This window comes from Paroedura picta, chromosome 7, assembly GCF_049243985.1.
Source record: "Paroedura picta isolate Pp20150507F chromosome 7, Ppicta_v3.0, whole genome shotgun sequence".
NCBI classification, from domain to species: domain Eukaryota; kingdom Metazoa; phylum Chordata; class Lepidosauria; order Squamata; family Gekkonidae; genus Paroedura; species Paroedura picta.
Window position 1 is genome coordinate 35,756,596 of NC_135375.1, and position 19,274 is coordinate 35,775,869.

At 40.0% G+C, this 19,274-nt stretch overlaps 1 protein-coding gene across 3 annotated transcripts in view; it reads right to left on the reverse strand.

The window, feature by feature from the left end:
* BDP1 (BDP1 general transcription factor IIIB subunit) overlaps nucleotides 1–19,274 on the reverse strand; it is a 60,820-nt gene that overhangs the window by 31,236 nt on the left and 10,310 nt on the right. For all 3 annotated transcript variants that reach the window (XM_077347444.1, XM_077347443.1, XM_077347445.1), the window contains 14 exons: nucleotides 18,902–19,045; nucleotides 18,507–18,640; nucleotides 17,761–17,855; nucleotides 14,734–14,788; nucleotides 13,840–13,992; nucleotides 11,912–12,190; nucleotides 9,903–10,077; nucleotides 7,224–7,362; nucleotides 6,268–6,344; nucleotides 4,019–4,178; nucleotides 3,750–3,841; nucleotides 2,859–3,018; nucleotides 1,752–1,834; nucleotides 339–576 (listed from right to left, as the gene is read on the reverse strand). In XM_077347444.1, coding sequence (XP_077203559.1) covers nucleotides 339–576; nucleotides 1,752–1,834; nucleotides 2,859–3,018; nucleotides 3,750–3,841; nucleotides 4,019–4,178; nucleotides 6,268–6,344; nucleotides 7,224–7,362; nucleotides 9,903–10,077; nucleotides 11,912–12,190; nucleotides 13,840–13,992; nucleotides 14,734–14,788; nucleotides 17,761–17,855; nucleotides 18,507–18,640; nucleotides 18,902–19,045 — 1,984 coding nt within the window. The remainder of the gene's footprint in view (nucleotides 1–338; nucleotides 577–1,751; nucleotides 1,835–2,858; nucleotides 3,019–3,749; nucleotides 3,842–4,018; nucleotides 4,179–6,267; nucleotides 6,345–7,223; nucleotides 7,363–9,902; nucleotides 10,078–11,911; nucleotides 12,191–13,839; nucleotides 13,993–14,733; nucleotides 14,789–17,760; nucleotides 17,856–18,506; nucleotides 18,641–18,901; nucleotides 19,046–19,274) is intronic.

The window sequence follows — 19,274 nt, forward strand, 5'->3', positions numbered from 1 at the left end:
CCTCTGAACAGACTGAAGCTGCATTTATGAGCGCAATGGCTTGAATTTATGAGCCCAATGGCACATTAGAGACAAACTGTTATGCATCTTGGTCCTCAGGGGCCTAGTTGTACCATCCTAGAGAGAAGCAGTTTAGTCTAATTAGCTGAATTTGCCTAGGATTGGACTGTTATTCATCCACTGTGCAAAGCACACAAAGTAAGTTTCACTGGATCCTACAGAACTTTTCATTAATGGTATTCTTCTCCACTGCAACAGGTTTTCCTGATGGCACAAGGTTTCTTGAGCTGGAGGAACGTACCATCATTGAGAGAAAAGTCCCCACTCCATATACTTACAGGGGCTTGCTTAGCGAGGAGGTCACTGCTGCTGCACTCATGTTGTGCCTTTTTGGTTTCTACAGTTGCTTCTGTTTCTTTTTCTTCTGTGGATTTTGAGTTCCTTGGTGGTTCTGCTTGCCTTTTAGCAGCCGCTCCTAAATTTGGCTTTGGTTTCTTCATCCGTCCTCTTGCTAGTAGAGCAGGTCTCAGGACACTTTGTTTGCTGTTTTCTTGTAAAGGAGATTTTTCACAAGTCCTGAAAGACCAAATTTTCAAAACTCATGTGCTATTCTTAAAGAATTAGGAGTGTGGTACGTGTTCCTTTTATAAATACATTTTAAAAATTAAGCAGGAAGGACAGGAAAGTGTTTTTAGGATTACAAACTATTTCAAAACCTACTAACAACTACCAAGAAGGTTTCTGCAACAGTGCGGATTAATTCTTATGTTTTGATCTTAACGGTTTGTTTTGTTTAAAAATTGCATTAGTTGAATTAATTTTTAAAATATTTTGCAGTAGATTTAAATGCTACTTTGCTTGTGTATCTTATAGTTGAAGCAAGCCTGTTTTAATACATTCCGTCACAAATCTTCCTTCATCAGACAGCATGCCTAAGTTCTACAGTTATGTCTGCCATTCTTTAATCTGAGGAATCACTGACCTGAAGGAAGGCAAGATGGATTGATGGGTGGGTAGGTGGATTTATGGATTGAGTGGGTGGATTGAGTGGATTTGGGTGGGTAGATTTGGATGGGTGGATTGGGTGGGTGGATGGATAGATGGATGGATGGATAATTACTGCAGCAGATCTGAAAACTCCCACATGTGAAAAAAGTAAAGTAGTGTATTAACTATTTGCTGAAACTTATTTTCTTCCAAGTGGAAAAAAACCATATATACATTCTGTTGATTTTCTTGAAAATTATAAAGTTGGAACAGCATAGTGGCAAGATTACAATACAGGAGTCCCACCCATCCTTTAAGTTTACTGGATGACCTTGGGCCACTCAGCTTTGTTCCCCCAACCTACCTCACAGGATTGTTGTGAGCTAAAATCCAGAAGAATGAACCATGTAAGCTGCCCTGAGCCATTTGAAGGAAGGTAGGATGATATGCCCCAGAAATACCATTTGCCATCTTTCCCCACGGAACTACTTCGCTATTGCTATGTTCTGAAGGCAATCTTTTCTGTCCATATTGGATATAATCCAGACAAGTGCAAGCAGACACCTGTTTCTGAAATCTCCAAGTACTGGGACCCTCAGAAATGACATGACATGTGGTTATGGAAACAGCAGCAGAAAAGAACAGAAATCCTTATCCTTCTTGTACAAACAGAATGTGCTTGTTGCAGGAACAAAGCTGAATCTCAATATCAACAATACACAAAATAAAGCAGCACAACATCACCCTGTTTTGGCCATACTTACAGAGATTCAGCATCAAAAACTTGGTTGTTTTTTTCTGCAGTCTCCCCTGGGGTAGCATCAACTGCATCACCCTGATCATTGTTCTGAGAATTAAGCAGAAAAAAATGAAATAAATGTAAGCTTCTGCAACCTTCCAGGCAAAACAAACCATGAGTTAAACACAGGAATGAACTACAAAGGATGTAAACTAGGTGAAAGCTTTTCAAAAACACTGATCAGATGCAATTTATCAGTGTTCAAAAATATACGTAAATTGCAGGAAAGGCTCTTTGTATTTTATGTACATGCTTGTTCATCACAGGTACTTGGAATCTCCTGAGGAATTTATCAGGCACCCTCTCTATTGGAGGAACAGCATGGCTAGCATTCTTCCACCTGAGCCAAGCTAAGCTATTAGCACCATACCTAGCCCTAGAACACCCAGCCACAGTGATCCAAGCAACAGTCACCTCTTGGCTGTATTTCACAGTAACTCACCCTACATGGGAAAATTATATACAGTGTCCATGCACACAAAAACTCACACCCTGAATAAATCTGTGTTGGCCTTAAAAGTGCTATTGGACTCTACTTTTGAAACGTATTTTTGAACTGTGGTGCCAATGGTTATACTGGTCTAAAGGACCACAAATAAATGTATTTGTGTCTCTTTGAGGCAACAATGGGTTTAGACTGGAGTAACTCTTCACAGGATTGTACTGGTCACCTCTTAAGGATAAAAATGAGAAGCTGCCAGAAATGTACTCATATACATCTCAAACTACTTGGAAGCTACTACAGAAAGTAATTTTAAAAATCTTGTACACAGATTGGTCAACTGTTTCATGCAGCACAAAAATAATAATCCGTCAAAGGGCTTTGATGAAAAATACATATTTTAATGAAGCATATTAAAAGGTAATGTGGTTACAGGGGTTACTATGTTGGATTAGATATGTGAGATCCATATTTGAATCCCCACTTTGCCATGTCAACTCACTGGGTGTCCTTGGGCCAGTCAATCTCAGCCTAACCTACCTCATAGGGAAGGATAAAATGGAGGAGGCCAACCTAAGCCAGACTGGAGAAAGAAGTGGGGTACAGAAAGATTCATAAAATAGTAAATACCATTCTCACTGATCCATCAGGCTCTGGACAAAGCATTCTATACTCTGGTTTCCCTTGGAGAGGAACTTCTTTTCTGCAAGACGCTTTTATAATATTAGGTTTAGGTCTCTGCCGGTAGTCTCTGGTTTCCGTCTTTTCCTCAGGAGCTTTCTGAGAGTCTCTGAGTGCGCACACAAAAACCATTTCTCACACATTAAAATCCCAATTCTGCATAAGCTATAATATGTATTTGAAGTAGCTTACACACTTAGAATGGGCAGAACAGGAAATGAATTGGAAGTGGAAAGCTAATAAACTAACGAAGACCGTTTATGCACTGGAGGTTTCATGCCGGCCTGCAGGCTGGAGTTTTAGTCATGGCAGGTTGCCCCACCCCTTCCTGCATCCACACAGGGGAGCTTTTGGCCCGGTGTGCCTCATCCGCCCCCGATTTGTGCTCCTGCACGGGAGCTAGGGAAGTGAAGTTCCCAGTGCGTAAACGGTCAAAGAGGGAGAAGTAAAAACTCCAGTTAACCCAGTACTTAAAATATATGACTACTAAATGGCAACTGTGGAAAAAATTACACTTAAAAAAATAGCTGTCCATTTTCACTAGACAGAATAATTTTTTACCACTCAGGTTCTGGAAAGATTAGCGTTTATTCCTACCTTACTATTTTCAAAAAGGAAGATATTGGTTCCATATGAAGCAAGTATTTCCCTCAACAGTTATAACACCACCACCTCTGCATTTATTACAATCTTAGCAAAGCCTAATAATTGTTTCCTGTAATGCCTGATTTTGGAACTACCTTATATGGGTGCTTACAGAAGCAGCTTCCAGCATAACTTATGTGGTAGTGTCAAGCAATGAAAATTATAGAAAAAAAATGTTTTTTTGTATATACTTACTGGGATTCACTGCCCACAATGCTATTTGAACTTTCTCTCAATTCATCTGTGGTAGATTCATTTATTTTAGCTCCTTTATCTTCCACAGTAGTCTAATTGAAAGAAACATGATTTTTTTTACAAGAGTGTCTACAATGAGGTAAACAATTTCTCAAGCACTCTGAAAGGCCAAGTTAATCACTAAAATCAATGTAAGTTTCAGAAGGCAGTAAAGTTAATGAGTTTGAGAATATGCAGACTATATATATATTAACATTCTTTCATCATACCTTTCCTACACTATCCACAGGTTCTGAACAAGAGAGCTGATTCTCGAAAGCATTATCAACTGAAAGCTTATGCTTTTCTGAGGTTCTTGATAAGTTTGGTTCAAGTCTCTGCAGCTGTTCTTTGATGGTGAGCTTTTCAGGGACTGCTCTCTTGGTTTCTCTAAGAATAAATCAGACATATTTATATCAAGTGCATCCTCCAAAAACAGGCCCATTTAATGAAAATCACAGACCCAATTAACTTCTCTGATTTCAGCAGTCTATATAACATCATCCACAATAGAAGAGCTGTTGCAAAGACTAAGGTACAACAAGATTCCCCTGGACTATGGTAGGACGGCTTATGTAGACTATCTGGCTCACTGACCCAAAGCAGAAGTGACCATCCTGTATTTCTAAGAAAGAACTGTCGAAAAGAAAATATGAAAGCAAATTCCTTGAGGAGGGCAGGAACACCCAATACTTTTATCACACTTTCCCCAAATAAATTAATTTCATCAGTTCTCTTATCATTGTGTTTCCCTCTCAGTAAAATCTCACTTGTTAATACTTTACATTAACTGCAGTAAACTTAGCAAATTAAAATTAAATATAGTAAACTCATTTCTGGCTGGCATTCCTCAGCTTCTCACCTTACCCCTAAGTAGGTCACCTGGAGTCTTTAGTGACACAGTAGGGAGGCACTTAAACCTACAACCTTAGGAACTTCATGACAGATGGGAAGAAGCAATTCTTGTACTCGAAACAGCACTATTTGAAAATGTGTAAATATTTCCTGTTATTTCAAATCTCTGAGATGAGCCATTGCTCATACCTACCTCTCAAAACTCAGAAGAAAACACAATCAAATATACATCTATGAAGGAAAGTAAGTGGATTCCTGCTGAACATTTCCTATACAGCTTCCATAAAGAGCTTCTTCAGTACCCTATTTTGCTATTGACCAACACTATACCTTTTGTTGCTAGAAATCTTTGAAGATAACTAATAAACTAAAGTCTTTATCTAATCCGTAGCATTACAATAGTACATTCAGACACCACGATAAACTACTGCTTGTTTAAACTGTATGGATGGAACAAACTTTGATTATCCTACCAAACCTATGTAACACATCCTGGTTTATGCCTATACCCTATCTACTTCTTGGATGCTCTCCCAATACTGCTATGTCTGCGGCCAAATGAACTTAAAGGCAGTAATGTGCTATGTACATTTATCACAGTTGGTCTGAAGTATTAATAACTGAGAATTTACCAAGTAGAACAGGAAACATAATAATTTGTTGGACTGTCTGCATTCAGTGTCATGACTAACAGGGATTTGATCAAACCACACTTATAGAATACTGTTTGTCATGATGTCTAAATGAAGCCAAGGTTGATAAAGATTTGCAACATAAATAAATGAAAAGAAAGCATGGGTAAAGTTGAAAAATTAAATGTACACAGAAGCAGAGCAAATGAAGCTCAAGGAACAAACTGGAAATCCATCAAAAAGGCACTAAAAAGCGAGCCATCAGGCAACCTTCAAGAAAAAAAATCTCATTGTTCAATCAAAACAATACCGAAGTTTCAGAGATGGGTCACTTTTTAAAAAGGCAAGAATAAAAGAATAATGCACAAAATAAACTTGTAAGATGTGAAGGCTATTCCTTTAGTGCCATTTTATTTATATATTTCAGTTTGTGTACAAACATACTTCTCAATTTTGCATATTAGAAGAGAGCTTTGAAAATATAACCTGCTTCAGCTCACACAAGAGGCTTGCAATAGAAGTGTTTGACTTTTTTTCTGACCCTTTCTCAATGCTCTATCACAGTTGGTCATGCAGCACAGCAGAGGGAACAAGCTAAATAAATCTAAAGGCCCCATTAAGCTTGTAGAATTAGTTTCAGGAAGTTGGATCCAACAGTTCATTTCCACTAATGATGCAGCTTTCCTCTGAGACAAGGATACCTCTTCCACTGTTAAAGGAAGGCTCAGCTACTAGCAGAACAGAACCTTTACATCCTACCCATAGTTTGGAATGATCTTGGGCTACAGCCACACACGCATATTGCACTATTATTGTACTATTGTTACAATAATCATTCACCATTGGATTTTCAACCATGGGTATAAAATACAGGCACAAATAATTGCTATAGAACAACAGCAGCACAACACCCATCATTGTGACAATTTTTTCTACTGTCTTAATACTTAACACATTTAATTATTGTGTATATAAAAAACTATACTACTTACGCTGTCTCAGTTTTATCAGTGTCACTTGGCAGCATACAAGTCCTTTCACCCAGTTTATCTAATTCAGCTACTTCATTCTGCAATGAAACCAAAATCTCAAAATTATCTAATGCTTCTCATTTCTCTCACAGCTACTGTGATAGGACGGTAATAGAAAGCCTACTTCTTCAAGAAAGAGAAAAATTTCACAGGCAGCTGGTAAGTTTCCTGAAACTCAAAAGTAGCTGGTAAGTTTCCCAAACTCTCACAATTTCGCAGGGCCTGCAAAAGATAGCTCCTCCACTCCACTCAGTACCCTTAATACTAACCAGTTAGAGTATGGAAAGGGAGAGGTTCCCAGAATCTTCAGCTAAACAGGCTATTACAGAAATGATAGTATCAGCTGTTTGGTGTATGTATGCAGAAGCAGAGTTTTTAACCACTACGGCAGTGGTCCCCAACCCCAGGGCCAGAGACTAGTAACTGGTCCGTGGATCAGTCGGTACCGGGCCATGGCTCCTCCTCATCCTCCTCCCTGGCTGCTGCCTCAGAGGCTGCCCTGCCACTGCCACCAGCTCACCTTTGGTGCTCTCCAGTGGCCACCATGGCTGGGGCTCCCCCTTGGCGTGGCAGCTGCTGCTGGCAGTGCCCCCACAGTGGGTGGCGGGAAGTCAGGAGTGCTGGCAGGAAAGCAAGTGGAGCAGGAGCTCAGGCGGCGGCAACATCCCTCGGCAAAAGACTACCCCCCCCCCGGGCCTCAGTAAAATTGTCAAGGTAGATCGGTTTCCAGTGATAAAAAGGTTGGGGACCACTGCACTACGGCAAAGAAACACATCCACAAGGGTGATCCATGTGCCGAAGTTTGTACTCAATTGTCCTTTCTAGGTTAGGATGCAAATCTTTAAAAAATCTTAAAGCAATATGCAATTACTGGAATATGGAGACAGTGTGCTAAAAATGTGCATGCATATTGTTACCGTTTCTGCATGGCTTTCTTCAAATTCTTCTTTAGTTGAAGAAACTGGAGACTTTGAAAGCTGCCCAACAAGGTGCTCAGAACTAACGTCTAAAACTTGTAGCTCTGACTCCTCTTCATCAAATGTACCATCTTGAATACTAGAAATATTGTACGACAAAGATACATGCTATTGGATTAATTTCCTACCTCACTTCATGGGGCATCACATTTTCTCTTTTATACAATGCTGTAATCCAAATCTAATCCAAAATTACCCAGTGCAATGAAACCTTTTCTGCTTGGTCTCCTTCTGGCATGTATATAATACAAGCTGGAAGCCCGTGAGGGGAGGGAGAATGATAAACTATTAGAATCCCCTTCCTATCCAAATAATATAGTATCACAACACTGCTGCGCTCTCGTTACATCTACTTGTCTCACCTAGGTCTGAACCGCAGTAATACAGTTCAAGGTTGCTACGATTTGGGCAGAAAATTGCTCAGCTAGCCAAGGTATCCCCTGTGCAAACACCGAGTCATGTCTGACCCTTGGGGTGACGCCCTCCAGCGTTTTCTTGGCAGACTCAATACGGGGTGGTTTGCCAGTGCCTTCCCCAGTCATTACCGTTTACCCCCCAGCAAGCTGGGTACTCATTTTACCGACCTTGGAAGGATGGAAGGCTGAGTCAACCTTGAGCCGGCTGCTGGGATTGAACTCCCAGCCTCATGGGCAAAGCTTTCAGACGGCTGCCTTACCGCTCTGCGCCACAAGAGGCTCTTTCAGCTAGCCAAATTGAAGCCAAATTCCCAAAATATGTTAGAGGCTCAATCAGGCAAATTTCCCCTAGAGGGGAAAAGTTGTGTATCTTTTTTAAACATAATGTTTTTCTGTATACATGAAGAGTTTCCTGGCACAAGCCCCAGCCATGTCCATGGTGTCTGTATGAGCAGTCCTACAAACAGGCAGAAGACCACCAAGTTTAATATTACAAGGAGCCATTAAACACATACATTATGTTATCATCTTTTTACTTGTCTTCACATCAAATGCAGGAGACTCATTTCACAGACAGCAAAAGATATATCAGGACAAGTCTCTCCTTACTACACAGAGTAATTGATCAGGGATCTACCCAAAATCTAAAGCCCAATATTCTCAGCAGTAGAATCACCACCAGCTCTCTAATTGGGAACGGAGTAACCAAGTAAACAGCTGATCACAACGTGTACAATTATTTGTAGTTTATCTTTAAGTTCCTATTCCATGTCTTAAAGGTGCGGTAGTTCTACCAGCATCTGCAAACTGTCTGACAGTCCCCAGTCCCAGAGAAGTCTGACTGGCCTCAAACAGGGCCAGGGCTTTTTCGGCCCTGGCCCCAGCCTGGTGGAACAAGCTCCCTGAGAATATCAGGGCCCTAATGGAGTTAACACAGTTCCACAGGACCTGTAAGATGGAGCTCTTCTGTTGGGCCTGTGGGTGAGACCAGTTTCAGACAAGTTGATACACCATCTTATGGGCCTTCATAGCTTATGGTTTTGAAAGGTGTACTTCTCTTTAGGACTACACTGTTAATCATGTATCCCACTTGTGGGCTTAAGCCAAAAATGCAACAGGAGTTAGGGATGGGTACGAACTGGAAAATCCTGGTTCAATTTGGGATATTCACAAATCAAAACCAACAAATTTGGGTTGGTCTGTTTCAGTTCACTCCTGCCACCTGGGCCTATTTGGGTTGGTCTGTTTCAGTTCACCCTACTCAGAAATGGGGAGAAAACGAAACAGACTGCTGAAATGGCAGCCAGCCATTTAAACCTAACAGCTTGATGATTCCACCCATTTAAATGGCTGTTAGCTTCTCCCACTTCTAAGCAAGAGGAAGAAAAATGGGTTACCAAAATATCTACAAACTATTTCAGCCATCTATTTCACTTACTGTAGTTTGGAAGTGGAAGACAGGAAATCGACTGCTGAATAGCAGCAACCCATTTATACTTTAACAGCTTGATAGGTCCACTCATTCACTATTAGGCTGAAATGACTGGCCATTTCAGTGGTCTTTTTCACTTTCCCCTGCCTGGAAGGGGGGAAGTGAAACAGAGGGTTTGAATGACTGCCAGCCATTGAGCTGTAATAGCTATGGGGTAACTCATAAAGCTATTAGATTTTAATGGCTGGAAGTCATTTCAGCAACTGATTTAGCTTCCTTACTCTTCCAAGTGAGAAGAAGTTAAATTGATCACTGCGTATCTTGCTTCCCCCATGCTTAGAAAGGGGGAGCTAAACAAATGTTTTAAATGGCCTATGGCCATTTAAATGCTTATGGCCATTTAAACCTAACAGCTGATGGGTGAACCGCCTTGCTCAACTTCTAGGTTTAAATAGCCCAAAGTCCTGAGTCAAGCCAGAGAAAAGGTCCAAGAAATGTACACGGAAGGTGTCTCCCTCAAACCTCAGTTCAAGGGGGCACAAACCAGCCATGTTCGTGGATTGGTTCATGCCCATCCCTAAAAGGGACTATTTATTTATTTATTTATTATATTTATATACCGCCCTCCCCGGAGGCTTAGGGCGGTTTACATAAGAACAAAGAACAATACATAACTATGCCATATTGTAAATAGATGCAGCAAAAGAAATTGTAATGTAGTACTGGACTGTGGATATCATATTTCAATTAAGTCCTGATATAAGTTATTACCTGGATGAAATCAGACTGTCTTCTCCATCAGGCCCATCATGTAACTGTATGCAGCACTGCGTATCAACTTCTGCTGGGACAAGAATATCTTCGAGTGTCTGTCCATCAGGAACCTCTAGTTCCTCACCAGTCTCATCAACAGCATGATTCTTTATGCTAGATGATACACTTTTTCCTGTCAACAAATGATCAAATGTTATATCTCCCTGGAACCCATTAATTCAGCTAGTCAGCCACACTTGAAAAATGAAGGCATAATTGTCCAAAGTGATCAGTGATGTTCAAATGCTTGTTTTAGCCTACAACTTTATGGAACAGACATCTTTTAAAAATACGTTTTTTGAAAGAACCTCTTTCTTTTGTTTTGTTTTACAGTAATGTAAGCTAGGGGGAAGGAAGAAGAAAACTGCTCAGTGTTTCTTTTACTGCCAAGCAATATTTGGTTGTTTCAAATGTTTCATAGTAAGCTGGACTTTTGGTTACTTCTTGCAATATTCTAAGAAAAATGCTTTAATTCTGGTAATATGTGCTGAACATAACTGGTGAGATATAAGAAATTTAAACAACATCATTTGTGGGATGCATGAGACTGGAAAAAAGAGATACATGACATTTAAAAAATAGTTTTAGGATAACTCATTCTATTTGATCGCACTGCTTTACAATATGCCATCTACCTTTAGTCTCAGTCAAAAAGTAATAAATAAACAAGTTTCAGTGCAGTGACAACAGTGGTTCTTCAAGCTGTATTTGCTGTTTTATATGTATTCCCATTCAACTCATACCAATATTAGTAAATTGGATTTGAGCTGTGAGGCATTAGTGAGCTATTTTGCGGATAAAGTCTTGTCGCTCCACCGTGACCTTCCAATCGCGGTTGATACAGAAAGGGATCTGGGGGCCAATTGCCCACCTTTGGAGGTGATGTTGCTGGTGTCGGTGAGAGCAACCAAGTATCCCCTTGATCCCTGTCCGTCTTGGCTGCTGAAAGGGGCGGACAGCAGATAGGAGGTCAAGCTCAGGGATATTGTTAATCTATCCCTGTCTACTGGGGAGTTGCCTGAGCTGTTGAAGGGGGGCTGTTCACCCGCTCCTTAAAAACCATTGCTGGATCGATGGAAGCTACCGCCCAGTCTCACATTTTGTGTTTCTAGGTAAGGTAGTTGAAAGGGCCACTGCGGACAAGCTCCTGGCATTCTTGGAAGAAACCTCGGCTCTTGATCCATACCAATCTGGATTCTGTCCTAGCCACGGGGTGGAGACAGTGCTGATCACCCTGATGGATGATCTCCAGCATCAGCTGGATCAGGGCAGGTGGGCCATACTCGTTATGATGGATCTGTCTTTGATGAGCTATATACTTTAAGGCCCTTTGTGGTCCGGGACCCACGTATCTGAGGGACCGCCTGTTGCCCTATGCCCCCCGCTGGGCCTTGCACTCTGCAGGTACCAACTTGTTGGTCATTCCAGGCCCCAGAGAGGCTTGCCTAGCCTCAACCAGGTCAAGGGCCTTTTCAGCCCTGGCCCGACTGGTGGAATGATCTCCTGGAAGAGCTGCAGGTTCTGTGGGAGCTGTCTGCTTTCCGCAGGGCCTGCAAGACGGAGTTCTTCTGCCAAGACTATGGTTGAGGCTGGTGCAGGACGAATATCTAGTTGGGCCCCCCTTAGGAAGTTTCGTCATCTGCTAGAACACCATGGGTAACGGTTGGTTGACATAGCCCCCTGCTGCCCAGGTGGCAGGAGTACCATATGGGATGGATTGGGTTTTTCCACCAGGTTGTTTTTTGATGTTAATGTTTTGTATTGTTTTAATGGGATTTTAATGGGATTTCATTGTTGTGGGGTTTTTATGTTGTAACCAGCCACAAGTCGGTTCCTGAGAGTGGCAGGTGAGAAATGCAATACTAAAAAAATAAAAAAAGAAATGTAGCATTTAGTTAATGAAAGAAATCAGTAATATCAAAATATAGCATCACAATAATAGACTTTAAAATAATTCAGATTCTTACTTTCCTTCATCAGCTTTTCTCCCTCCACTGACTCTGAAGGACTAATTTTTTCTTCAGAAAGGTTCTCAGTTTCCTGTTCAGAATCCTTTTTTTTCCTTTTCCTTTTCTTTTTTATTACCACAGATTCAGTTACTGTCTGTCCTTCAGTCTGTTCTAAAATGCTAAGAGTCTCTTCATTCTCCTTTTCTGCAGTCCCACAGTCCGCTTCCATTTCTTCATCAGAAATACTGGCATCCTGATCATCCTGTCCAAGGCTGGGTTGTCCTTTGGTAACTTTGTCTATCAAAGGAAGCAATATAAATATGCCAATAGTGAGATAGTTCTCAATAAACAAAATAAAAATAATCCCTCCCATTCAAAAAAAGTGATAGGATTATTCTATTTCCATATGAAATTCTAAAAATACTTGATACGCCATCCATTCCCCTCCCTCTACAATAAAACTACTCCATTGACTATATGTGAAACCCTCTGATTTCTCTCTTATACTAAATAAAATATCCTACCCTTAAAAACTTCCAAAGAACCTACTACCTCCTAAGGAAGCCTGTTCCACTGAGGAACTGCTCTGTCAAAATTTATTTTTAGTTAATTTCATCCTTTTCGTTCTGATCTGACCCTCTGGGGCAACAGAAAACAACTGAGCTCCATCCTCTACGTGGCTATCTTATCACCTCTTTGTCATCTTCTCTCCAGGCTAAACAGACCAAGCTTTCTCGACCTTTCCTTATACATCTTGGTCTCCAAATCACTCATCATTTTGGCTGCCCTCCTCTGGACATGCTTCAGTTTGTCAACATCTTGTCAACTGTGGTGCCCAAAATCGAACAGACATCCAAGTGAGGCCTAACCAGAGCAGATTATAGCAGTACCATCACCTCACACAATCTGGACACTATACTTCTTTTGATACAGCCCCAAATGCCATTTGTCTTTTTAGCCACCAAGTCACACTGCTGACTCATGTTCAATGTATGGTCTAGTAAGACTCCTAGATCCTTTCCCCACATACTACTGCCAAGACAGGTCTCCCTCATCCTATAATGATGCATTTGTTTTTTCCTACCAGAACTTTACATTAATCAATATTGAAATTCATCTTATTCACTTTAGTCCAGTTTTCCAGCCTGTCAAGGTTATCTTGTATCCTGATTCTGTCTTCTGCTGTGTTTGCTACCCCTCCCAGGACAAGATGGAACCTTGCAGAACCCCATAGGCCAGAGGTCAAGGGGCTGAGTAATTCTTCCCAGCACTACACTCTGAGGTAGGACCAAAACCAACACAAAGCAGTGCTTCTCAGTCCCAACTCCGAAAGGATATCATAATGGATGGTATCAAAAGCCAGCAAGAGGTCCAGTATAATTAACAGGGCTGCATTCCTCCTTTCCATCTCCTGGCACAGATCATCTACCAAGATGACCAAGGCCACTTCAGTTCCATAATCAAACTTGAAAACAGATCAGAATAGATCCAAGCAATCTGCTTCATTTAGAAATCCCTGATGTTGCCCAGTCACCACTTGTTCAATCACCTTGCACAAAAATGTATATACCATATTTGAATTAAAAAATCATCATGGTATTAAATTAACGGTACAGCAAAAACTAACTTAACGACAATCAAACTATTAAGGCAGCAAAAATTGCCAAAATCCCACAGAAATCTATGGAAATCTATTGTTGGTTGTTAAATATTCAGCTTCTTAAATCTCTGAAAGATAACAAAAAAAAGTCCTACAGTTAAGGACAGCCTTTAGCAAGTTTCCTTCAGAATGGAATTATAGAACTGCAGAGTAACCACTCCAGAATACATTTCATGCTCATTAAGGATCCACAAGGTAGGCTCTCAATCAGATCACAAAGGGTTGAGACTGCATAATCAAGAGTTGTATTTATTTCTTAGCAATAGTTTGTATTTTATAGACATACCTTTTCGCTTTTTTCGAGACTTGGGCACTTTGTTTTCATTGGCTGTTTTTTCTTTCTGATGTGGACACTTTGCATCATTTGTCTTTCTTTCATTTTCCAGGACTTTCTCAAGGAGTTTTGCAAATAAATCAAAATCAAATGGCTTTTTTTCTTCTGTCAAACAAAAAATGTGAAAGTATGTAACATGAAATGTAACATGAAAATAAATAGTCTGTGTAATTATAAATCCATGTCATGATCTATACCACAGGCACTTGCAAATTAAAGTTCATGTAACAATAAATCAATGACTAAGATCCACCCTAGACAGCACAGTATCCTTGTGGTTGCCATGAGGACACTGCTGCCATTTAAAAGTCAATTAAAAATGCTGCAAGAAACTGATCCTGAACAGGCCTGGAGCACAACAGGATGAGATGCTTTTATCTTCTCTCCCCACCCCAGGCACCTTTTATCAAGGTCTGAAACAGCAACAAGCTGCAGGCCCAATCAGGATTGGACCCTCTTGACATTTTTAATTACTTTAAAATTGTGGCAGCGGCTCTGTCCTCATAAAGGCCAGATCTAGTTTGGCCCTTAAATCCTCCTCCATTTCTGCATACATTTAAGTTGAAATTTTAGCTACTCAAAATCACAGTGGACTTACATTGACAAAAGAATCCCATAATACACAATCCTCAATAGTGATCCAGTCCACTTGAGAGATCCTAGTACTGAAATAAGCCTTCCACTCTACAAGTGCTGAATAAATCCTTTACATTGTTACAAGAAATCAATATTTAATTTTAGCAATTAACCAACACAGCTACCCATATGAATCTAATTTTAGCATATTTTTACTAAAACTTACACACAAATCTCACTTAGGATAATATTTAATTTAGAAATGCTTACTGAATGCTTTATCTATTCTCCATCCATTGGCCTTTTCTTCCCGCTTAAATTTATTCTGAAAACAGAGAGTTGAGCCACATAAGAAATGAAATTTAATTTACTCTAACAGGATAGATTCCCCTTAAAGTGTCTCACTTTAAAAAAAAACAACTCAGCACAGAATCACTTCATCTATTTTTATATACAATAAACCAGTTCATTTCTGTGGATGATAAAAGAAGCTTTCCACTAAAGAAAAGGGTTAAACCAGCCTTTCTCAACTTTCTTACTGTTAGGAAACCCCAGAAATACTCTTCACGCTTCAAGAAATTAATTCAAAAGAATTTTCAAGCTAAGCATCCGGAAAAAGTGTCTGACAGTTAGAGCAGTTCCTCAGTGGAAAAGGCTTCCTTGGGAGGTGGTGGGTTCTCCTTCTTTGGAAGTTTATAAGCAGAGGCTAGATAGTCGTCCGACAGAAATGCTGATTCTGTGAAGTTAGGCAGACTTTAAGTGTGTGGTCAGAAGGGACTGTGTCTGAGCTTGGCTCTCGTGGCCTTTTCTTGCATGCCCAGGGAAATGCTGATTGCCACTTTGGGGTCAGACGGCATATTTCCTCCAGATCAGACTGACCAAGAACTTTAGGGTTTTTTTGTGGGGGCAGAAACATTATCTGGACTTGGGGGGTCACTGTGAGTAGGCAAGTAGTTGTGAATTTCCTGCATTCTGCAGGGTGTTGGACTAGATGACCCTGGAAGTTCCTTCCAAGTCTATAATTTTATCATTCTATTTACTAGTAAGGTTAGCTAAAAGGAATATCATACTACTGAAACCATTCCGAAGGAGTATAAAATACATATTATTCCTTATGAATTTTGTCTTTTAAGAACTGTGGCTATCTGCCATGTAGGAAGCCTGTCTGAATGTCCCTTCTGGAAAACTGCAAGGAGTCAACCAGGATTGGGTCAATCATTTGGTGACAGACCTTGGAGAGTGACAGGCAGCACAGTAAAATGTGAGATATGGAATCAGGCACAGATGAGCAAAGCTTGCACAATCTGTCTTCCAAGAGAACACCTTTATATTTCCCTAATAACACTGCCAATGGGAACATTTTTAGCCGGGTGAGCATAAATGCTTGAAGGTGAAATGGGTTGGAAGGTTTAAGAAATAATGGACTCGATAATATGAACTAGTGGATAACCTGAGATGAAGGGAGAGCAGGTCCGGTTTATTCCTGCCTCCATGTCCCAGATTCTTTGGAGGATAATATGATATTTAAAGACATAGGAGTCCATTAGCAGATCATTAAGTAGGATCCTAGGTCAAGAACGAAAATGGAGTTTTAACTAATATTTAATGGTTATCATCCAAGCTCTGGTTGTCATCAAGCTTGCTGCAAAGGATAGAGGCTGATCGCATTCAGAAGACCCAAAATACAACAGAGGAAAAAGGAAACTAGTTGATCTACGTCAGAGTTGGTGGCCTGGATACAGATGGGAATCCTATACAAAAGATGGTTTGTTACTTTAATTTGAAAGATCTGGATTGCTGCTGGAACGTATTGATTCCCTTTGTGATAATCAAAATGTGAGATGGGGAGGAACTGATTCCTAGCTGAAGAGAGAGCAGCTTCTCATTGTGGCGACCAGTTCAGTTGGTAATGGAAGACTCCCAGATACCTGGACATCTTAATTTGCTCCAATGGTTTCCTTTCAACTGTCCAGGAGTAACATTTTCACAATTAGAAAAGATCTTAGTTTTCTCAAAATTTATAGTCAGGTGGTTCCAGGAGCAGAAGGCATTAAAGGCCATTAATAGACATTGGAGGCCAACCTTAGATAAAGAAAGCAAGACAGCATTGTCTGCAGAAAGCAGTAGGGGGACAGGCTGAAAGTTTAGCTTAGGAGCACATTCCTCCAAGTTTGCTGTTTGAGTAGGGAGGTCTTCTAGAAACAGATAAAGTAAGGATAGAGCTAAAGTCAATATGGAGTTCGACAGATGAAGATGCCAAGTTGCTCTGGCATTCTTCGAACTGAGGTTCATTGAACTTCCCTAATTCTACTTTGCTGATCTGATCCTGTGAATTTCTACTTGCTTCATCATCTCACAGCATGGGTTCTCGGCTGCTTTTAGTTTAACCTCTTATTTCTTATTGTCTACTTGCTGTTTGGTAAAGAGTGGTGCTGCTGCAAAGCTTACTTGATAACTAACTCCCCCCGCCTTCTATTTTTAACTTGTAAAATAGGGAAGAAAAAGAAACAAACTAAAGAATCAATCCTACTTTAACTTCGGCAAAACATCCCTGCATCAAATAATTTCTTTAAAGTCCAGTTACTTTGCCTAAAGCCTTACAAGAATGCCAACCCTCCCTTTGTTTGAGGAACTTGCAATGTGTGACTGAGGAGGCTTTACAAAGAGGTCTGGCACACACCAATAGAGTGACTATGTATCAAAACTAGTAACCTCTTGCAAACATAAGTACTCCTTCCCCTGTAAATACAAAATCTTGCCTTGTTGGGTGATGTTTACTGCAATTTAACGGCTGTCTTGGGACACTTCTTGAGAAAAGAGCTTAAGTATTTTAATAATTCTAAATGAACGAATAAGGAAGAAGTTGTTGCTGGAAACAGGAAAAGAATGGGGAGGGGTCACATTTCAGTTTCCAGATAGCAGCTTTCCCAGGTACCACAGGGAAGATTCTTTCACTGCATAAGCACAGATCAGGAGTGTCTGGAGAAAAACAACAAATGGATCTTTGCCCTCAGGAAGTGCCTCATGACTTCTTATAAAAGGACACCTTTGGCTAACATGGTCGATGCAGACAAGCTGGGATGCAACTAAAAAGAAGATGAAGAAGGCTGTGGCTAATTGATTTGGCTTACAGGCCTGAAATTTTGCAAAATACTCTGCATCCAGGCCCTGCTTTGATCATTTGCAAATACAAAGGTATATTCATTTAAGAAGAAATATTAGTTATATATTTAATGGAATAGCACTCATGATGCAGAAGAAAAAGCTTCTGGTGATTTAGAATTTTAAAATGTTTACCTTTATTTCCGTTCTTGCTCTGTGAGGGAAAAGTTGACTAATCATTGAAAAGTCAGTTCCAACCATGCTTATGGCTAAAAAGAACATATCTGTTTCTGCATTAAAAAAAAACCCAAATCAACCATTTAAAAAACGAACATGGCAGCAGAAATATGGATTTGAACACTAAGATCAATAGATTTACAGATTAAACTATCAAAACATTTATACATTAATTATAAAATATGCTATATTTACAGTAGTTTCTTACTTCACTGTAAGAACAGAAAAAAATTTAAATCCAATGGGACACATGCATTTCTTCAAAGTGTTTGAAAAAGCAGTTGATTACGACTGTTGAAATGTATCCCTATATTCACATCATACAGTTAATCTACAATTATATGAAGCCACAGTTGCTTAATTAATTGGAGTCTTAGTTAACTTTGTGTGTCCACAGATAATATACATAGACAAAGCTTGAATTTTTTGTGGGGGAGGGGGTTATGCAAGTACATCAAACACTTCCCAAACATATTGCTGCAACCTATAGCTATATTTCATATACCACATAATGAATTGTGTACAATCGGAGACACAGGATAAAAATAACCAACAGATTAAACAAAGTCTATCATCACTCTGCGCTGACTTTGTTTGTCTGCATTCCCTTAAACTATGCCAACGTCTGGCAAATGTCAAAAAGCAAATTAAAAAAAAAACATATCACTGTAATTCTTTATTGACAGTGCAAAAAATGCACCTACCTTTTTCTGACCATGGCTTGGTATAATAGTTCTTCCTAAAACTTGAGTAAGTTGTTGTAGAGCCACGCTCCAAGATGGGGTCATTATCTTCCACCACAGATTGCCCCTTGGTCCTTAAAACTTCTACTGTCAAACTAAACCAGAACACGTAGAATGCAAAGTAAGTCAGTAAGAAATCATGATACCTCTAAGACACCAATGGTCTTTTAACAGTGTTGGAAGCACGACTGCAAGGGAAGCTCTGCACTGCATCAAGAGAGGTATAAAATTAATAATTTTTGAAGTGGTTCAGTGAACTCAAAGCCTAACATTTTCAGTGGGGACCATAAAATACTAAATTAAACATAGAGAGCACTGAGAAGAACAAAAATCCCTGTCAACTGTCAAAATCTTACCTCTCTTCATCTAGAATAATCGATCCATCTTCTGCCACTTTTACTCGAGGAACTAGAAGGGGACTATCATCCTCTTCTTCTTCTTCTTCTTCTTCAGCTTCCTCATTTTCATCTTCATGATCAGCAACAATTTTTTCTTCAGGCCTGAAATTTTGGAAATTAATATATCACACAAATGTTCACTCAAATTCCCCAGTAACTGTTTTCTTTTCTAACACGTGTTCTTCTCTGTCTTAGGCAACGCATGCAGAATGAGGTAGAATAAGGTGCTGAGCCATTTCAGAGTGCAGGGTGTCAAATACTTACCCCCCCCCCCAACCACACACACACAAATGTAAAAAGTTACTGTTACAATGTGAATTAGTGCATTACC